At 38.6% G+C, this 15,638-nt stretch overlaps 1 protein-coding gene across 3 annotated transcripts in view; it reads right to left on the bottom strand.

The window, feature by feature from the left end:
- ascc3 (activating signal cointegrator 1 complex subunit 3) overlaps positions 1-15,638 on the bottom strand; it is a 139,260-nt gene that overhangs the window by 91,717 nt on the left and 31,905 nt on the right. For all 3 annotated transcript variants that reach the window (XM_029503815.1, XM_029503814.1, XM_029503813.1), the window contains one exon: positions 14,328-14,453. In XM_029503815.1, coding sequence (XP_029359675.1) covers positions 14,328-14,453 — 126 coding nt within the window. The remainder of the gene's footprint in view (positions 1-14,327; positions 14,454-15,638) is intronic.

Raw genomic sequence — 15,638 nt, forward strand, 5'->3', positions numbered from 1 at the left:
CAAATTGGTATGTGTAATTTTAGCTCAGCCTCAGAGTGTGCTTTTACTGCTGATGGAAATATTGTGTTCTGCCACAGGGCAGATTTAAAGACATACATTGAGTACAAACAAATTTTTGCACAAAAAAACAAAAACAAAACTTTAAATACGGTGAAAAATGATGAGCACTACGTAAAAGCTGTAGCGTAATGGACAAAAAAAATTCTGCCATACAAACGAAGTTTAAAAAGAGCTTATACTTTTTTTTTTTTTTTTTTTTTAATTGTCTGGTGTGTCAAGGCAGATAAATTGCACATTTACATGTTTATAGTTTGCTATTCTATTCTTTTAAATAAATTGTGTAGTAATGCTTCTTTCATGAAGCTTCATTCATTATTATCATTCCATTCAAATTGGCAGGTCGAATCCCCAACATTCCACCTGAATGTTCAAACCCAAGTCCCCAGGATTTAAAATATGAAGTGAAATCGTTGCAGAGCCCAGATGGCTAATTTTGGACCATACACATCTGTGGTCAACCTTTAACTAGTGGGGTTAAAAAAAAGTTCCTAATGAGAGCGGCTGTTTGAGCCTGCGGCAGAATCAATCTCTAAAACCCAAGTGGTTGCACCAAGACCCTGCCATGATACACAGGATTTTGCAGACCATGACAATCCATGGATATAAAGAAATGTATGGCTGTTTTGAGGAGAGACAGAGGAAGCTTATAAAGTGCATAAGATATACATAGACTTATGTGTATGCTTCTATTAAGTGTAAGCAGTCGTTTCCAAGCATTTCGATTTGTGCAAATAAGAATGTGCCTATCAGCCCATCTTGGGCAAACCCTGAGTGGGATGGAACCTGACAGGCTCATTAACACAGCAGAAACAGAGCCCACAGCCATATGGGTGAACTGGGAAGACTGGGAATATCTGGCTTATCCACCAGCTACTTAAAATACACTAATAATTCAACAGCAATAACTAAACACCAGTGTTGTTCATATCCAGCCAACCTCCTTGGTTTAATAGAGAAACTGAGATGGTTAGTCTGTGTGTGCACAGAAGAAGCAACTTTTCTTTTTTTGTTGTGGCAGTTACGTGGTGTTTTTGTGTATTTACTGTATGAGTCAGTATACAAGCTTCTAAACTAATTAAATTCCTCTGTGCATCAGTAATGGGAAGCTAAGAGATATAATTGTTGTCATTTTCATGCCATCCTTTTAATTACTTTCTGGTTCCATTTCATTCCATTTGAATTGACAGCCTGATCAACTTTTAATTGCCAGTTTTTGCAAACAGCTTATCAGCTAGCTCCAAGCCTGCATGCAGAGTACTAGATGGCCTGACCAAACACACCCCCACAAACAGAATAACAAAAGCACACACACTCACACACACTGAGTTAATCCAAGAGCCGATCCTAGCTGTCCTCACTGTTGACGATGGCGCTTTTCGGGGGCGTTAAAATATGCCTGACGTTTGAGGTCGACGTCCGTTCATCTTTGGTTTTAGATGGATTTATAGCACTTGTTGGAAAGCTTTTATTGCACTTAGCGTAACGACCTGTCAACCCGTTTTCCCTCTGCTCTGTTCCACTCAAGTGTGTGTGTGTTTGTGTGTGGGTGGGTTGGTGGGTTGGTGGGGGTTGGGGTCTACCACACATGGTGAACAGAAAGCAAGGATAGAAACATTATAAATGGCAGAACATTCTGAATACATTTAGCTGAAAGAATAGGTCAGAATAGGTAAAAAATAAATAAAATAAAATTGTGCGACAATTTTGCAGCTTCAGCAAACCAAACTAAATACTTAAACATTATGAAGTAGCCATAGGAGATGTTATGTGTGTCAGTCAGGTACGCACTTCTATGGTATATCATAAAACCAACTCCAAAAGTAAGCAATGGCCATTTTTAAACATTCCTTCCTCTCTAACCCTTCTTTTTTATCAGGTTTGTTATTTTCAGAACTAAGTATTAAGCCATATTAGCTGGTTCCATAAACTATTAACCAACTGTCATCCACTGGTTTGTGAATTGCTGTGTTGAAGATTTCAAATACTGGCAGTAACAAATAGTCAACATTAGTACAAAAAGAACAAGGACTACATTGACATCAAAGGTAAATCCAGCATGACAGCCAATGGTTAACACCAGAAACTATCTGGGCTGCAATGTTTGAGACTGCAACTTCAAGCAAAACCACCAAATGAAAAGCTAACTCAGCAACAACTCCTCAATTAATGTTAGCAATTAAGTGTTTAGTCATACTCACTTACTCTTACAATTTTACTCAAATCAAATTTAAGATAAAAAATATTCTATAAATTATTCTATAAATCATCAATTGTTCAGAAATTGTGATCCTAAAGATTCATGTGCATTAATGGTAAGAAAAAAAAGTAGAAGTGCTTCCAGATTAAGTGTTCTGATGATCTGATTTGTTTTTTACCAGTCTCGATGGATTGTGACCTCATTAGCACCCTGGAAAGTTGTAGTTCATAATGATTAGCACAAGGTTTGAACTTCAGGAGAATTTATTTCTATTTCTGGAACAGAATAACATCTTAAATTCAATGTTTGAGGTATTCAACTTTTCAGTCTAAAATATATTTCCAACAGCCAATATACCTACTAGTCATTACAGTTGTGTGGCAAATTGAGGCTAATGTCATCATTATAAATGACATCAAATATAATAAACCCAATTTAATTATAGACAGATTTTACAATAGCTGACAAATAACAGATGAAATATTGTGTTATTTGATAGTACTTCTCCATCAGAAAAGATAATATGAAAATCTGATAAATTGAAGGCACCTTGAAAACTCAGCACTTTGTATTTAGCAAGTCTAAGCAAATACACAGAGCCACATGTGTGTGATGTGGGGGAACCATATCAAATTGGATTAGGAAATGCAATCAAGGTGGATTAATTATGGATGGAGGCCTGTTCACTTCTGCCTCATATTTACACGGCTGTGCTTATACACTGGCTGCTTCCTGCATAGAGAAGGAGAGGGCAAGCTGTCAACGAACAAAGGATAATGAGTGAGAGTGCAGATGATATATACAGCAGCAGGCTTGCTTACCTGTTACCATCACGTGAAGTAGAATGCACTAAACAGCAAACCATTACTGTTGACAGCAACTTTATCACTTTACCACATCCAAACTCTCGACCTGAGCTGTGTCTAAGACTGGCATAAAGAAGCCCAGTGAAGTGCAGCTTAATGCTTTAAATGATCATCATAAAAAAAAGACGTGAATCACTGCAATCCATCAACAGTGACGCCATAAAATCTCAAACAGTGGCCTCTGTTTACCTCTACTGCAGAAGCAGGCTATCATTTCAAACATTTTTATGAATCAGTTTACCTCAACACTTCCTGTGTCACACCACTTGAAATGGTATACGACTGAATACCACCTCTAGGAAGTGTTCAGTATTTTTGTCAGAGCTGAATACAGAATGGAAGTACTGCAATGCAAAGAAGGAAACAGAACCACTATCAAAACAAGCCTGAAGCAATGCTGTTGAGTATGACGCAGCAGAAAACATGGAGACTTCAAGCCAATATGTAATTGTCTCAGCAACTCAACAAGGCAAAACATCAACAATAGTCCATGAAAGCATCTCTGAACACATGAAATAAGCCATGTTTCCACATAGCGGTAAGATTTAGTTCAGTACAGTACACAATTATTCGTGTTTCTATTGTTGCGAATGAAACCTAAACACCTGAACCATTCTGTACACTTTTAAGCCTTCTGTTGGGGTACTAAGTATAATGGTACAGTCCGGTAAGGTTGGAACTTGGCCCCCTGCACCCTGCTCACTACCCTGTGGGGGTACCTAAAAATGTCCTCCATTGTTATTTGTTGTTTTCACACCAGTATGATATGCTGTTCATCTCTCAGATGTGGCTATCACCATCTGGCATACACCCCACCTCCCAAATAAGGACACTGCAGTTGAAGCACATCCCAGTTCACTGTGGAATGTTCCAAACCATATAATACTGAACTGATCACCCAGAAGAAACATAATAGTAGTATTATAATAGTAGTATTATTAAGGTCAAAATTTTCTGCTGCTGGCAACAAACAAGAAACTGAGGTGACAGTGGGAACCACAGTTGACAGATATCGCCTGGTATAAACTACATGATTTAATGGGTCAGCCATTGATATATTCCTGCTTAAAATAAAGACCTAAAGGCAGGAAAATACCACTACGCTTTTTGACAAGGATATGTTGCTCCAATTAACAGCAATCAATTGTTTCACATTAAATGCTTTTCAGTGTTTCAAAGACCAAATCTCTATATTTCAATTGTATTATTTAATCTGCATTGATTTGCATTTACATCACTTTTCACATCACAAGTTGAAAAGTCGAAGTTTTGATATTAATTAGTAGATAACACTATAATTGTGAAATAAATACTAATTCAGAGCAGCAAGATGGTAACTGCAACTGTGTTCTTCAATACAACATTATGTTAATTTTTTTTTTTTTAATAATAGTCCCTGTAGTGGTCCACTTGGAATTAACACACAAGACGCAGAGAGCTTGACTGGTGTTCTTTTAATTCTCTCCTCTTTTTTCTTTCACCACTGGCCTTTGACACATTCTGTCACCTTATGACACCGCGAAAACTATGAAAACGGACAAAAAATACAAATGCCGTGGTATTATATTTCAGCAAATAATGTATAAATCATGTTCACATTTTAACTTAAACAATCATTTTAGAAAACTCTAATAATGAATTTTACATGAAATAATCCAATGAACCACTTCTTTCACAAGGAATATGCCATTAGCCTCCTCCTACCTCCTTCTGCTTTCCAAGGGCGCTAAGCTTGAACTCTAGCTAGCAGCCTGTTTTCCACACACCTCGCGGTAATACTCTTCACACAAGATATACAAAAACACAAAAACACCAAGCGAACCACAATAAAATAACTTTCCACAAGTTCCAACACAGCATACAAGAAGTAAATAGTTCGTTTGCATGTTTTACCAGCTCTGGAGCAACGCGAGCATATCGTTACCTGAGGCGGGAGCAATAAGTCTGGCTTCGGCAAAACGGGAAGTAGCAAAATACAAGCGGTGCTCTTCAAAATAAAAGCACAAAAATAAAGTGGCAGAACTAAATATAAAGAAAATCCACTGCCATTTACAGTCCCATTTAAGTAAAATAGACTACAAAGCAGGGGATGAATAAGGCATGATTGATATACAGTAGTGTAGCACTACAGTATGTAGTGTTACAACACATAGTGACCTACCTGATAATCAACTACAAACTGGTCAGGTCCATCCCTCATTCCTCCTCAGCTCTACCTATACAGTGCATCCGGAAAGTATTCATACCACTTCACTTTTTCCACATTTTGTTATGTTACAGGCTTATTCCAAAATTGATTAAATTCCATTTTTCCCTCAAAAATTCTACATAAAATACCCCATAATGACAAAGTGAAAAACCTTTTTTTTGCATATACATAAGTATTCACACCCTTTACTTAATACTTGGTCGAAGCACCTTTGGCCGCAATTACAGCCTCCAGTCTTCTTGTGTATGATGCAACAAGCTTGACACACCTGGATTTGGGGAGTTTCTCCCATTCTTCCTTGCACATCCTCTCAAGCTCAGTGAGGTTGGATGGGCAGCGTCAGTGCACAGCTACTTTCAGGTCTTTCCAAAGATGTTCAATCGGGTTCAAGTTTGGGCTCTGGCTGGGCCACTCAAGGACATTCAGAGACTTGTCCTGAAGCCACTCCTTTGTCTTCTTGGCTGCGTGCTTAGGGTCATTGTCATGCTGGAAGATGAAGCGTCACCCCAGTCTAAGGTCTCGAGCACTCTGGAGCAGGTTTTCATCAACGAGGTCGGTGTACTTATCTGCATTCATTTTCCCCTCGATCCTGACAAGTCTCCCAGTTCCTGCTGCTGAAAAATGTGCCCACAGCATGATGCTGCCGCCACCATGCTTCGCTACAGGGATGGTATTGGCCAGGTGGTGAGCGGTGCCTGGTTTCCACCAGACATGACACTTGGCATTCAGGCCAAAGAGTTCGATCTTCGTTTCATCAGACCAGAGACTTTTGTTTCTCCTGGTCTGTGAGTCTTTCAGGTGCTTTCTAGCAAAGTCCAAGCGGGCTGTCATGTGCTTTTTACTGAGGAGTGGCTTCTGTCTGGCCACTCTACCATAAATGCCTGACTGGTGGAGTGCTGCAGAGATGGTGGTCCTTCTGTGGGGTTCTCCCATCTCCTCAGAGGAACGCTGGAGTTCTGTCAGAGTGACCATCGGGTTCTTGGTCACCTCCCTGACCAAGGCCCTTCTCCCCCGCTTGCTCATTTTGGCAGGAAGAGTCCTGGTGGTTCCAAACGACTTCCATTTCTGAATGATGGAGACCACTGTGCTTTTTGAGATCTTCAATGCAGCAGATATTTTTCTGTAACCTTCCCCAGATCTGTGCCCCAATACAACCCTGTTTCGGAGGTCTACAGACAATTCTTTCGACTCCATGGCTTGGTTTGGGGTCTGACGTGCTCTGTCAGCTGTGGGGTCTTATATAGACAGGTGTAGCTTTCCAAATCATGTCCAATCAACTGAATTTGCCACAGGTGGACTGCAATCAAGTTGGAGGAACATTTCAAAGCTGATCAGTGGAAACAGGATGCACCTGAATTTTGAGTTTTATAGCAAAGGGTGTGAATACTTATGTATATGCAACATTTGAGTGTCTTATTTTTAATATATTTGCAAAATGTTCTAAAAAATCTTTTGTCATTATGGTGTATTTTGTGTAGAATTTTTGAGGGCAAAAGGTATTTAGTCAATTTTGGAATAAGGCTGTAACATAACAAAATGTGGAAAAAGTGAAGTGGTATGAATATTTTCCGGATGCACTGTATGATGTCACTGTGGATTTTCAGTTGTGTGGTCCACCATGGCGAAGACAATCTGTCCTCCGGCGTTTTACATGTTCTTTCTTAACATCTGCTGACTACTGTCATTATTTCAACACTGGGTTTCCTTCAAGAATTTGCACTTTGCACAATTGACAGCATTTTAGACTATTACTGTCTACTTGAGGAATTTGTAGCACAGAGTAGAAAAATCATGCAATGAGAAAGTTTTAAGTGTCAAGAGCAGAAAGATATACAGTACAAATTGGAGTCATTCATTGCTAATGCCTCTCAAGCCACCCACGCCCACTACAGCTTTCCTGCAGTAGCCCAAGAGCAAAGCTTTCTGTTCCCTAATCCTTTCCCTCTATATACTCTATATTCCACAGACTGTGGAAATTTATTGCAATGTCTAACAACTTAGCAGGATAACACAGTTGTATGTGATGTCAAGACATCTGTCTATATTTAACTTAGTGTCTGTTAGGTAGTATTACAAAGTGCCTCAGCAATGTAGTAGTACTAGTGTACGTTTCTGTACAATTGTGGTCTATCAGTACTATTAAAGAGTAGCATTTGCTCTCATTCAAAACACTACCAACAAAATATTCAGATCATTTAGGAAGGCTTTTAACACATTGGCAAGATGGGATGCCTCGACCCCGATTCATTAGTTAAAAAGCATTATAATAAATTTCCCATTTTTTATGTTTCACAGAGCTATTAAAGACACACAGGGGATTGCACAGCCATTACAGCTTTCAATAAATGACAAACACCACTGTACACTGGAAGGAGGGAAGTGGGTGGGGGTGTCAGACTTTGCAGCCTGTCTTTCAAAGTCTTCCTAATAGCACATAAAGACTTATTAGGCATTGTGTGCCGGCACTTTAGAGTAGTGAGGCACTTCGTTCCAGAGTTGGTCAGGCTTAAAGTAATGAATAGAGCCCCTGCTTCACTGAGGGTAATTCACATTGCTCAGCAGAAGAGGTTGTATATCAATCTGTATCAGTTACATAGGGACTTTCAAAGATGAAGGGAAAATATCAAGCAAGCTAGAGAGAAACTCTGAGAGGAAAACAGAGATAAGCCTCGTACAAAGTAAAAGAAGAGAAGAAAGAAGAAGAGATGAAGCCTCAGAGAAATTGTGTAGGTTTAGGCTTTGCAGAGGAAGCCAGGATAGAATTTTAGTAAGATCTGAAAGTCTGATAGACAGCAAAAAAGAAAAAGTTTCTTTTTCTCTCTCCAGGAATTTAGCTCCAGACAAATGGAGACAAATGCAGACAAATGCATCTCCCTAACAGATCCTAAATCACCCCCTGGAAAGCAAAGCAATACAGTAGAACTAGTCCTGAAATAAATTTCTCTCTATTCATCTGAAATATTTCTTTCCTGTGATCCTGGATCACCAGCACTCCCCATTTTCATTCCAATAGTATGAATCATGAAATGTTTTTTCTTTTTTTTTTAAATTTACAGTTAATGGATCTTATAGCTCCAATTTATGCCTTGAGTTCTTTTCTTTTCTTTTTCTAATCTATACTAGACATGCAAACAGATGGTGTGGGCATTATACACCTAAGTTTAGTAAAACACACAGCCCTCTTTAACTTGATAAACCAGAGTCTTAAAGCTCAGCCTTAACAATATTGTGTCATGGCCTAAGAAGTGTTAGTTGTGATACATAGACTCAGACAGATGTCTGTAACCCTAACCCTAACCCAACCCTAACCCTAACCCTAAATATACCGTATGACTTCCAACCACATTCTCTGAGATTTTCCATAATGTGGAACTGTAACCACTGGAACTTGAACATTTACATGCAACATTTTTGGCCTTTTAGCACTTTCCTGATTTGTGAGCAGCCACAACGTGCACCCACAGGTCCTCAGTGAGCTTTTTTATGTTAGCCATGGCTGTCCACAAACCATCTGCAGAGAGCTGCTGTTTTTCAAGAGCTCAATTGATTAAAATCAATGAATCAAGGTAATTAGAATGCTTTAGAACAGCTTGGACTTTGCAATGGATACGAATAATTTTGGACATGCCGCTTTTTTGTGAATAATTGCCAGGGTATAAATAGGTAACTGTATACATATCCCCGCAACCAAAAAAACAGCAGATAAGCTGTTGCAGATTAATGAAAGAATGAATAAAATAGATAGATACATAGATAACTGAACTCGATTTGAATTAATTAATCAATTACAAACGTATGTGTTTCATCGAAATTCGTCCTCCAAAGCTGGACATCTATAGAACCAAAAGTTTGAACAAAAATGAAAAAAAAAAAAAAAACTCCCTGGACATAAAGACCGTCATTACTTCATAAAAATGCTACTTGACTCCTTTGTCCCTTTGGACACATCTCTGTACCTAATGGAGGGATTAATGGTCAAATCCTCAGGCCTCCCTGATGAGGACTGAAATTGGCAGGCATTGAGACCTGAACACACTACACACGCTACAAATTTTGCTATTATCATACACTATGACAATTGAAAGGGGCAACAGTGTAGATAGGATTTACCTATCGTTTTATCAATTTGTCATGGCATAAGACACATGCACACACTTTCAATACTTCACTTGTATCTTACACACACAGTTGCTAGCTCCATGAAGTGAGACAAAATGCTTCCAATGTTTATGAGCCACCATAAACAAAAGACTAAGTTCGGAGAAGTGATGGCTTTTTTGCTCTGCTGCGTCTTCACTAGTGATGCAGTGATAATGGATTGCAAAACCTACTTGGGAAGACCATATGGGAGTCTATCAAGGAAATTGGCGTAGGTAGACTGCTGGGGTATTCCTAACCCTGTTGCCATAGCTCTCCCCAAAAGGCCAAAGCAGAACGAACTGCTTTTCCAGCATTGCTGCCAACTAATACACCCCAGTAGCAGCTGTGTAAAGCCTACTGGAGACAACGGGTAATGAATGAACCAGCATGAGTGTGGGTTTGTCAGTCAAGGTGTAAGCCAGACTGGTGGGTCATTGTTTCGACAGACAGCTGAGAGCTACAGCAATTCCATCAAGCAGGAACATCACTCACTGGCCATTAGAGTCACAGTCCTTTCATTTAGATGGAGGGACTGTATGAAGACGAATGGCATCAGAAAATTGTTTTGGCAGAAGAAGAGAGATACAGACAAATCTCTGTGTTCATACAAATTTACTTCAAAGTGCAAAGATGTGATGTGCAGAGCAGTGGTAGGGGTTGCACTTGGAAAATGTAATAAAATAAATAAATAAAATAGGAAAAATGCAAAGGTCCAACTGAATGTGTTATCCGGTACAGAAGAGATACTCCACCTCACCACCTTTAAACTTCAGGTAACTTCCATTTATCACCTTTCAACAGCCAGCTTCCCTGAATTTTGAGAATAACATTTATTGAAGCAGTTTTATTTGAAAACCTAGCATTGTTAATATTCTGGTTACATCAGTTTCTTCAATATAGTGTTTGTCACGGGTTCGTTTTCGAAAAGGGACCAATGATGGCTCAGATGACAAAAACTTCAGTGTGGTGATTTTTATTCGCATCAAGTTCCCAAACCGCAGTGACAAAGTGGCAAAAAAATGTACAGTGCAGAGCAAAGAAGACAAAAAAAAAATATTTATAGGACAGGTTTCACAAGACTTACCTTGGCAGCTAGTCACCCACATTGTCACTAGGCCAAGGGAAAAAAAAAATAAATAAATAAAAAAAAAAAAACTCGTGCTAAATAAGCAGAACTCCCCTTAAATAGCCTTAGCCCCTCCCCTGGCAAAACCATTTAACAAATTGTAGCATCCTAAAGTTCAATTTAGCAACACAAAAAACATCATTTCAGAAATCAATGATGCATGTCCACCTAAAGGAAAAGGGCACTAATCACCCTCCATAAGGAAAATACCTCCATACCCCCAAAACCCCAAACTAGTATAAATCATTAATTATTAGTCCATTCAACATTGGTCCGTGTGTGGCCCGTGGTCACCTGTCCCTCTGAAGTGTGCCAGCCAGCCCTCTTTAGGGCGTGACCAGGAAGTGCCTTGGTTTTGGCCATGCCCTGAGGCAACCAGAGGAAGCAGCAGCAGCTGGTAAGTGTTTATGTATGTGTATGTGTAGGAGTGTGGGAGTGCAGGACCACAGGACACAAGAGCAGGCCTAAAGGGAAAAAGTTTAACCGGAGTGTGGCTCTGCCAAAACAGAGGGAGCGCTGCGCACTGTGCGTTCCTGGCACCGGCGCTCTCTGGCCAAGAGGGAGATCAACACACGCCGGTCAGAATGACGGAGCGTTCACCGGCGCCCCGTCACAGTGTTGTTATCCATTGATTATTATTAATTGGTTTTACAGTCTCAAGGAAAAGCCTTAGGGCACCACTGGCTTTTCTTTTCTTTCTTTAGCAAAGTCTTAATGGTCATCCATATTTATGGTCTCTTTATTAAAAAAATGACTTCTACGGGCAAAGGTATTTGGTACGAAGCACTTTGGCACTAAGCATATCTTGAACTCTTTTAGGGAGACTATTCTGAAGTTATCATACATATCATGTACATATTTATGTCTGTATATATGTATATTCTACTCGGCTTGTTTGAGCACTATCCACAGTTCTTAAATTTTGGCAGTGTTTTATTTCTCTCTCCAATGATCCATGATATTCATGTCTGGACTCTGTGGAATCAGTGAGTCAGTGTTTTATCAGCTATCTTTCTTTCTAAAAATGTCATTGCACTAGCAGTGAGCTTGCATTTTTATCATGCTGAAAAATAAAAGCATTCCCTATCAGGCACTTTCCAGAAGGAATGGTATAGTAAATTCAGAGGGGAACCATCTGAGCCTTCCAGGTATTCAGTGAAGGCCTAAGAAAGACTATTGAAAGAATTTTTGTACTACACTCACAATTTTTCTTCCAATGGTATCTGGGTAGGCTATTAAATCACTGATTCCTCCTGCTGGACCTTCGGTGGCTGTAATGAAGGCCCATGTAATTCAAGTCAATATGGGCATGAATTTGAGTTTGACAGACCATCTTTAGCTGTGATTGAGGTGTGCATTCGCTGTGGCATCATTTCGATAAGCTTCTTAAATGTCACAACATTTATTTCTGTCCAGAGTTGCATGGATTTTCACCAAGATCTTGTATTAATGATGGGAGAGTCAGACTGCTGCATATAGTCTCCTCCAGCACATCGGAAAGGTTCTTAATGGGGTTAAGGCCTGGACTCTGTGGTTGCCATTCCATTTGTGAAAATGATTTCTCATGCTCCTTGAAAAATCTATTGATGGACTAAACTGGTCATTCAGTATATTCAGGTAGTAGACCTAGACCTCACCAACTGCAGCAACCCCAGATCATAGCACTGCCCTTCCAGACACTAGGACATGATGGATGCATCACTTCATTCACCTCTCTTCTTACCCTGATGTACTCATCACCCTGGAACAAGGTAAATATGGACTCACCAGATCACATGACCTTCTTCCAATGCTCCAGAGTCCAATCTTTATGCTCCTTAGAAAATTGAAGCTTTTTTTTCCCCAATTAGCCTAACTGATAAATGGTTTTCTTAAATTGATACAGCTTAGACCCAATCCCTTGAGTTTCCTTCGCATTGTGTGTGTGGAAATGCTCTTAATTTCACTATTAAAGATAGATATGATATAATACGATAAACTTTATTGTCCCACTTGGAGAAATGTGTCATAAACTCAGCAACTGCTCCATAAATGCCTTAAATAGCCATGAGTTCTACTGTTGTTTTTTTACAATTTGATTTCACCAAAAGTTTAAGTGATAACCAATCACAATCATTCAAGATATTTTTCCAACCATATTTCTTCCTCGAAGATGATGGTTCCTCACTAACTTTCCAGTTTTTAATAATGCGCTAGACAGTTCATAACCCAATTTTAGTAGTTTCAACAATCTCCTTAGATGTTTTCTTAGCTTGATGCATGCCGGTAATTTGACCCTTCTAAACACATTAACATCTTCTCCACAACCACAGGATGTGTCTTCTGACACAGTTATTTAAGAAATTAAAACACTACTCACTATATCACTTAAGGATAAATAACTTTGTGCTATTTGCAATTTTAACCTGTAGAGTTTTTACTGGTTTGTTGCTTTAATAATTTCCTGGTTGTATTATAATAAAGAGATTGAGAAATATTTATGTGTGGTTATTATCCTATTTTGAATTTTTTTTTTTTTTTTTTTTACGCTTTTACACAGTACTGCACTTGGCCACAGATGTTATTTTACATAAAAAAATATAGAGATTGAGCCTTTGAACAGTTAATGTTTAACAGTTTAATGTGAAACAACTGTGCAGTTGGTATTTAGTAACAATCGTAAAATTGGTTGCTGTTAATTTGAATGAACAAGCCTTTTCAAAAAGAGGAGCCGTGTTGTCCGATGTCAATGCATATTTGAAATAGGATTCTATCAATGGCTGACCCATTGAGTCATAGTAGTTCACACCAAGCAAGATTTTGCCACAATAGTACCCACTTTTGCCTGTGTTTCCTATTTGCTATTCCTCAATCAATGGTGATGAAACTCCATTCAGATAATATTTCACACTGAAATGAAATTTACTCTTTGCTACAGTATCACCAGAGGAGCCCAGCTACCTCAGTGATGTATACAGAGATGGAAAGCTCAGTTCAATAGAACTTAAAATTGCTCTGATAATCACAACTGTATGCTGACTGTACAATAATATTTTAATGATGAAAAGGAGGGACATGACATTTAACAGAGAGGTATTTCTACAAGTTGATTTTTTTGACTATAGAATATAACAGAAATGTAGGGTCGAGAATATAGTATAATATATATTTATGACATTATAAAACAATATATAAAAAGGTAGGGACAGTTACGAATCTGTGATGTTCTATTTATGTTATATAATCAGTTGTCCTCATTCAAGTACCTTATACAGTACACTATATGTAATTCCCTAGATAGTGAGAAGGGAGTAGTGCATTGTGAATAACTTTGGCAAAGCGCTGGAGTCACTGGTTGCCAGGCAACTTCATGGTGAAAATGAGCTTCCCTCTTCCTATCGCATTTTTCCTTTTCTCTTTTATCTACCTTCAACTAGAGTGGTCACTTCTTGGCAAAACAATTATGGTCGTTAGACTTGAGCACACTGTGATAATTTCATCATGAGGTGAACCTGATAAAAGTAGAGCATGCTTTGTCTAATATAAACTCCACCTGGCATAGGGTTATGGTTGCAATTTTATATTTGCCAGAAATTGTTGTTGGTGTAGCTGCTAGTTAACTTGAATATATTCACAATTGTGAACCAGCCTGTTTTTCTGAAACTCTTAAAAACTAGTTCGTCAGTTTACCCACACACAAACATATATCCACACATAGCGTACAAAAAGGAACAAAGCACACTGTCCTACCTCATCTAGTTCAGAGATGTAGACAGGTTTCTCTTCAAAGCCAATAGGCATGGGTTCGTTGGGTGGGATCTCCACCTCCTCATACATTTTATTGTTCTCTCGGCGGATTCCCTCGGGGAGCAGCATCTAAATGTCACATAAGTACATCGAGAAAGGAAACCCAAATGACTTCTATGGTTCAACATACCTGGATTTTAAACAACACTGAAACTTAGAAGGACATACAAAATCACAAAATAGATCTGAATTCAGCTATATCTCACTTTCCTTTGAGAATAGACAGCAAATCTGTTACAATTTGAAGATTGTATAAGTCCTTGATTTGAATATGTACAAAAATTTAAAGTATGGAATGTTAACAGACCAATTAAATATAACATTATCTAATAACCACTTGTACTGGATAAATCCCACCAATTGATTTAATGGCGCAATAGGCAATAATGTTCAGGTGACAGTTTTTGGGATTCATTTTATTATCATTTGTAAAACTGTAGTGTGAAATATAACATATCATGATTGAAGTATGCTCTGTAAAGCATTTTCTTTCCCACATCCTTCATCTGTGTACCACGTCCTTGTCCAAAGTCAAATAAAGGCAGAGAGAGTCCCATTCTATTTTTATATATAAACAAGACTTGGTCAAAATATAGTACAAGGCTGGATCATGTAGGATTGGTCTGCCAAGCTTAATAAAAATAAAAAATAAAAACATTTAAAAGTTGTGGAAGCACTGACATCATGGAATCATATCTGCATTCTGCCTACTGTCAGCCAGTTCAGCTCTTTATCTGTTTACTCTCTCCTCTCTCTGCTCACATATACAGAATTTTAATATAACAGAATTTTCGATAAAGCTGCTCACATTTACATCTTTGGTATTTCAAGCCATTTCACAATAACACACTGAAAGAGAATGTGCACATTCTTGTGTTGCTTAAGTTAACATAATTATAAGTAGGACGTATAATTAATATAATAGGCAATGAAATGATAATGATAATTATCGCATTATTCCATCAATTTTTAAACAGACAACACGAACAGCCAATGATAATGAGAATAGAACTGTGTCGAGCCAATCACGCAGGTGGAATAGAGTTACAGCCACGGCAGGCTAGGTTGACACACGCATAGGTGATGCAGCTGGCTTAAAGCACACATGTTAACATGTCCCCGAAAAAGACATCACAACCGATACAGCCCAAGGCTCAAAAGACGAGGACATTGTTGAGAAGAAAGGTCCAAGGAATTCGTTAATATGGGGATATTTTGGCTATTTAAAGTCCGACAAGAAGCAGAATAGCGTGC

This window comes from Echeneis naucrates, chromosome 6, assembly GCF_900963305.1.
Source record: "Echeneis naucrates chromosome 6, fEcheNa1.1, whole genome shotgun sequence".
Classification (NCBI taxonomy): domain Eukaryota; kingdom Metazoa; phylum Chordata; class Actinopteri; order Carangiformes; family Echeneidae; genus Echeneis; species Echeneis naucrates.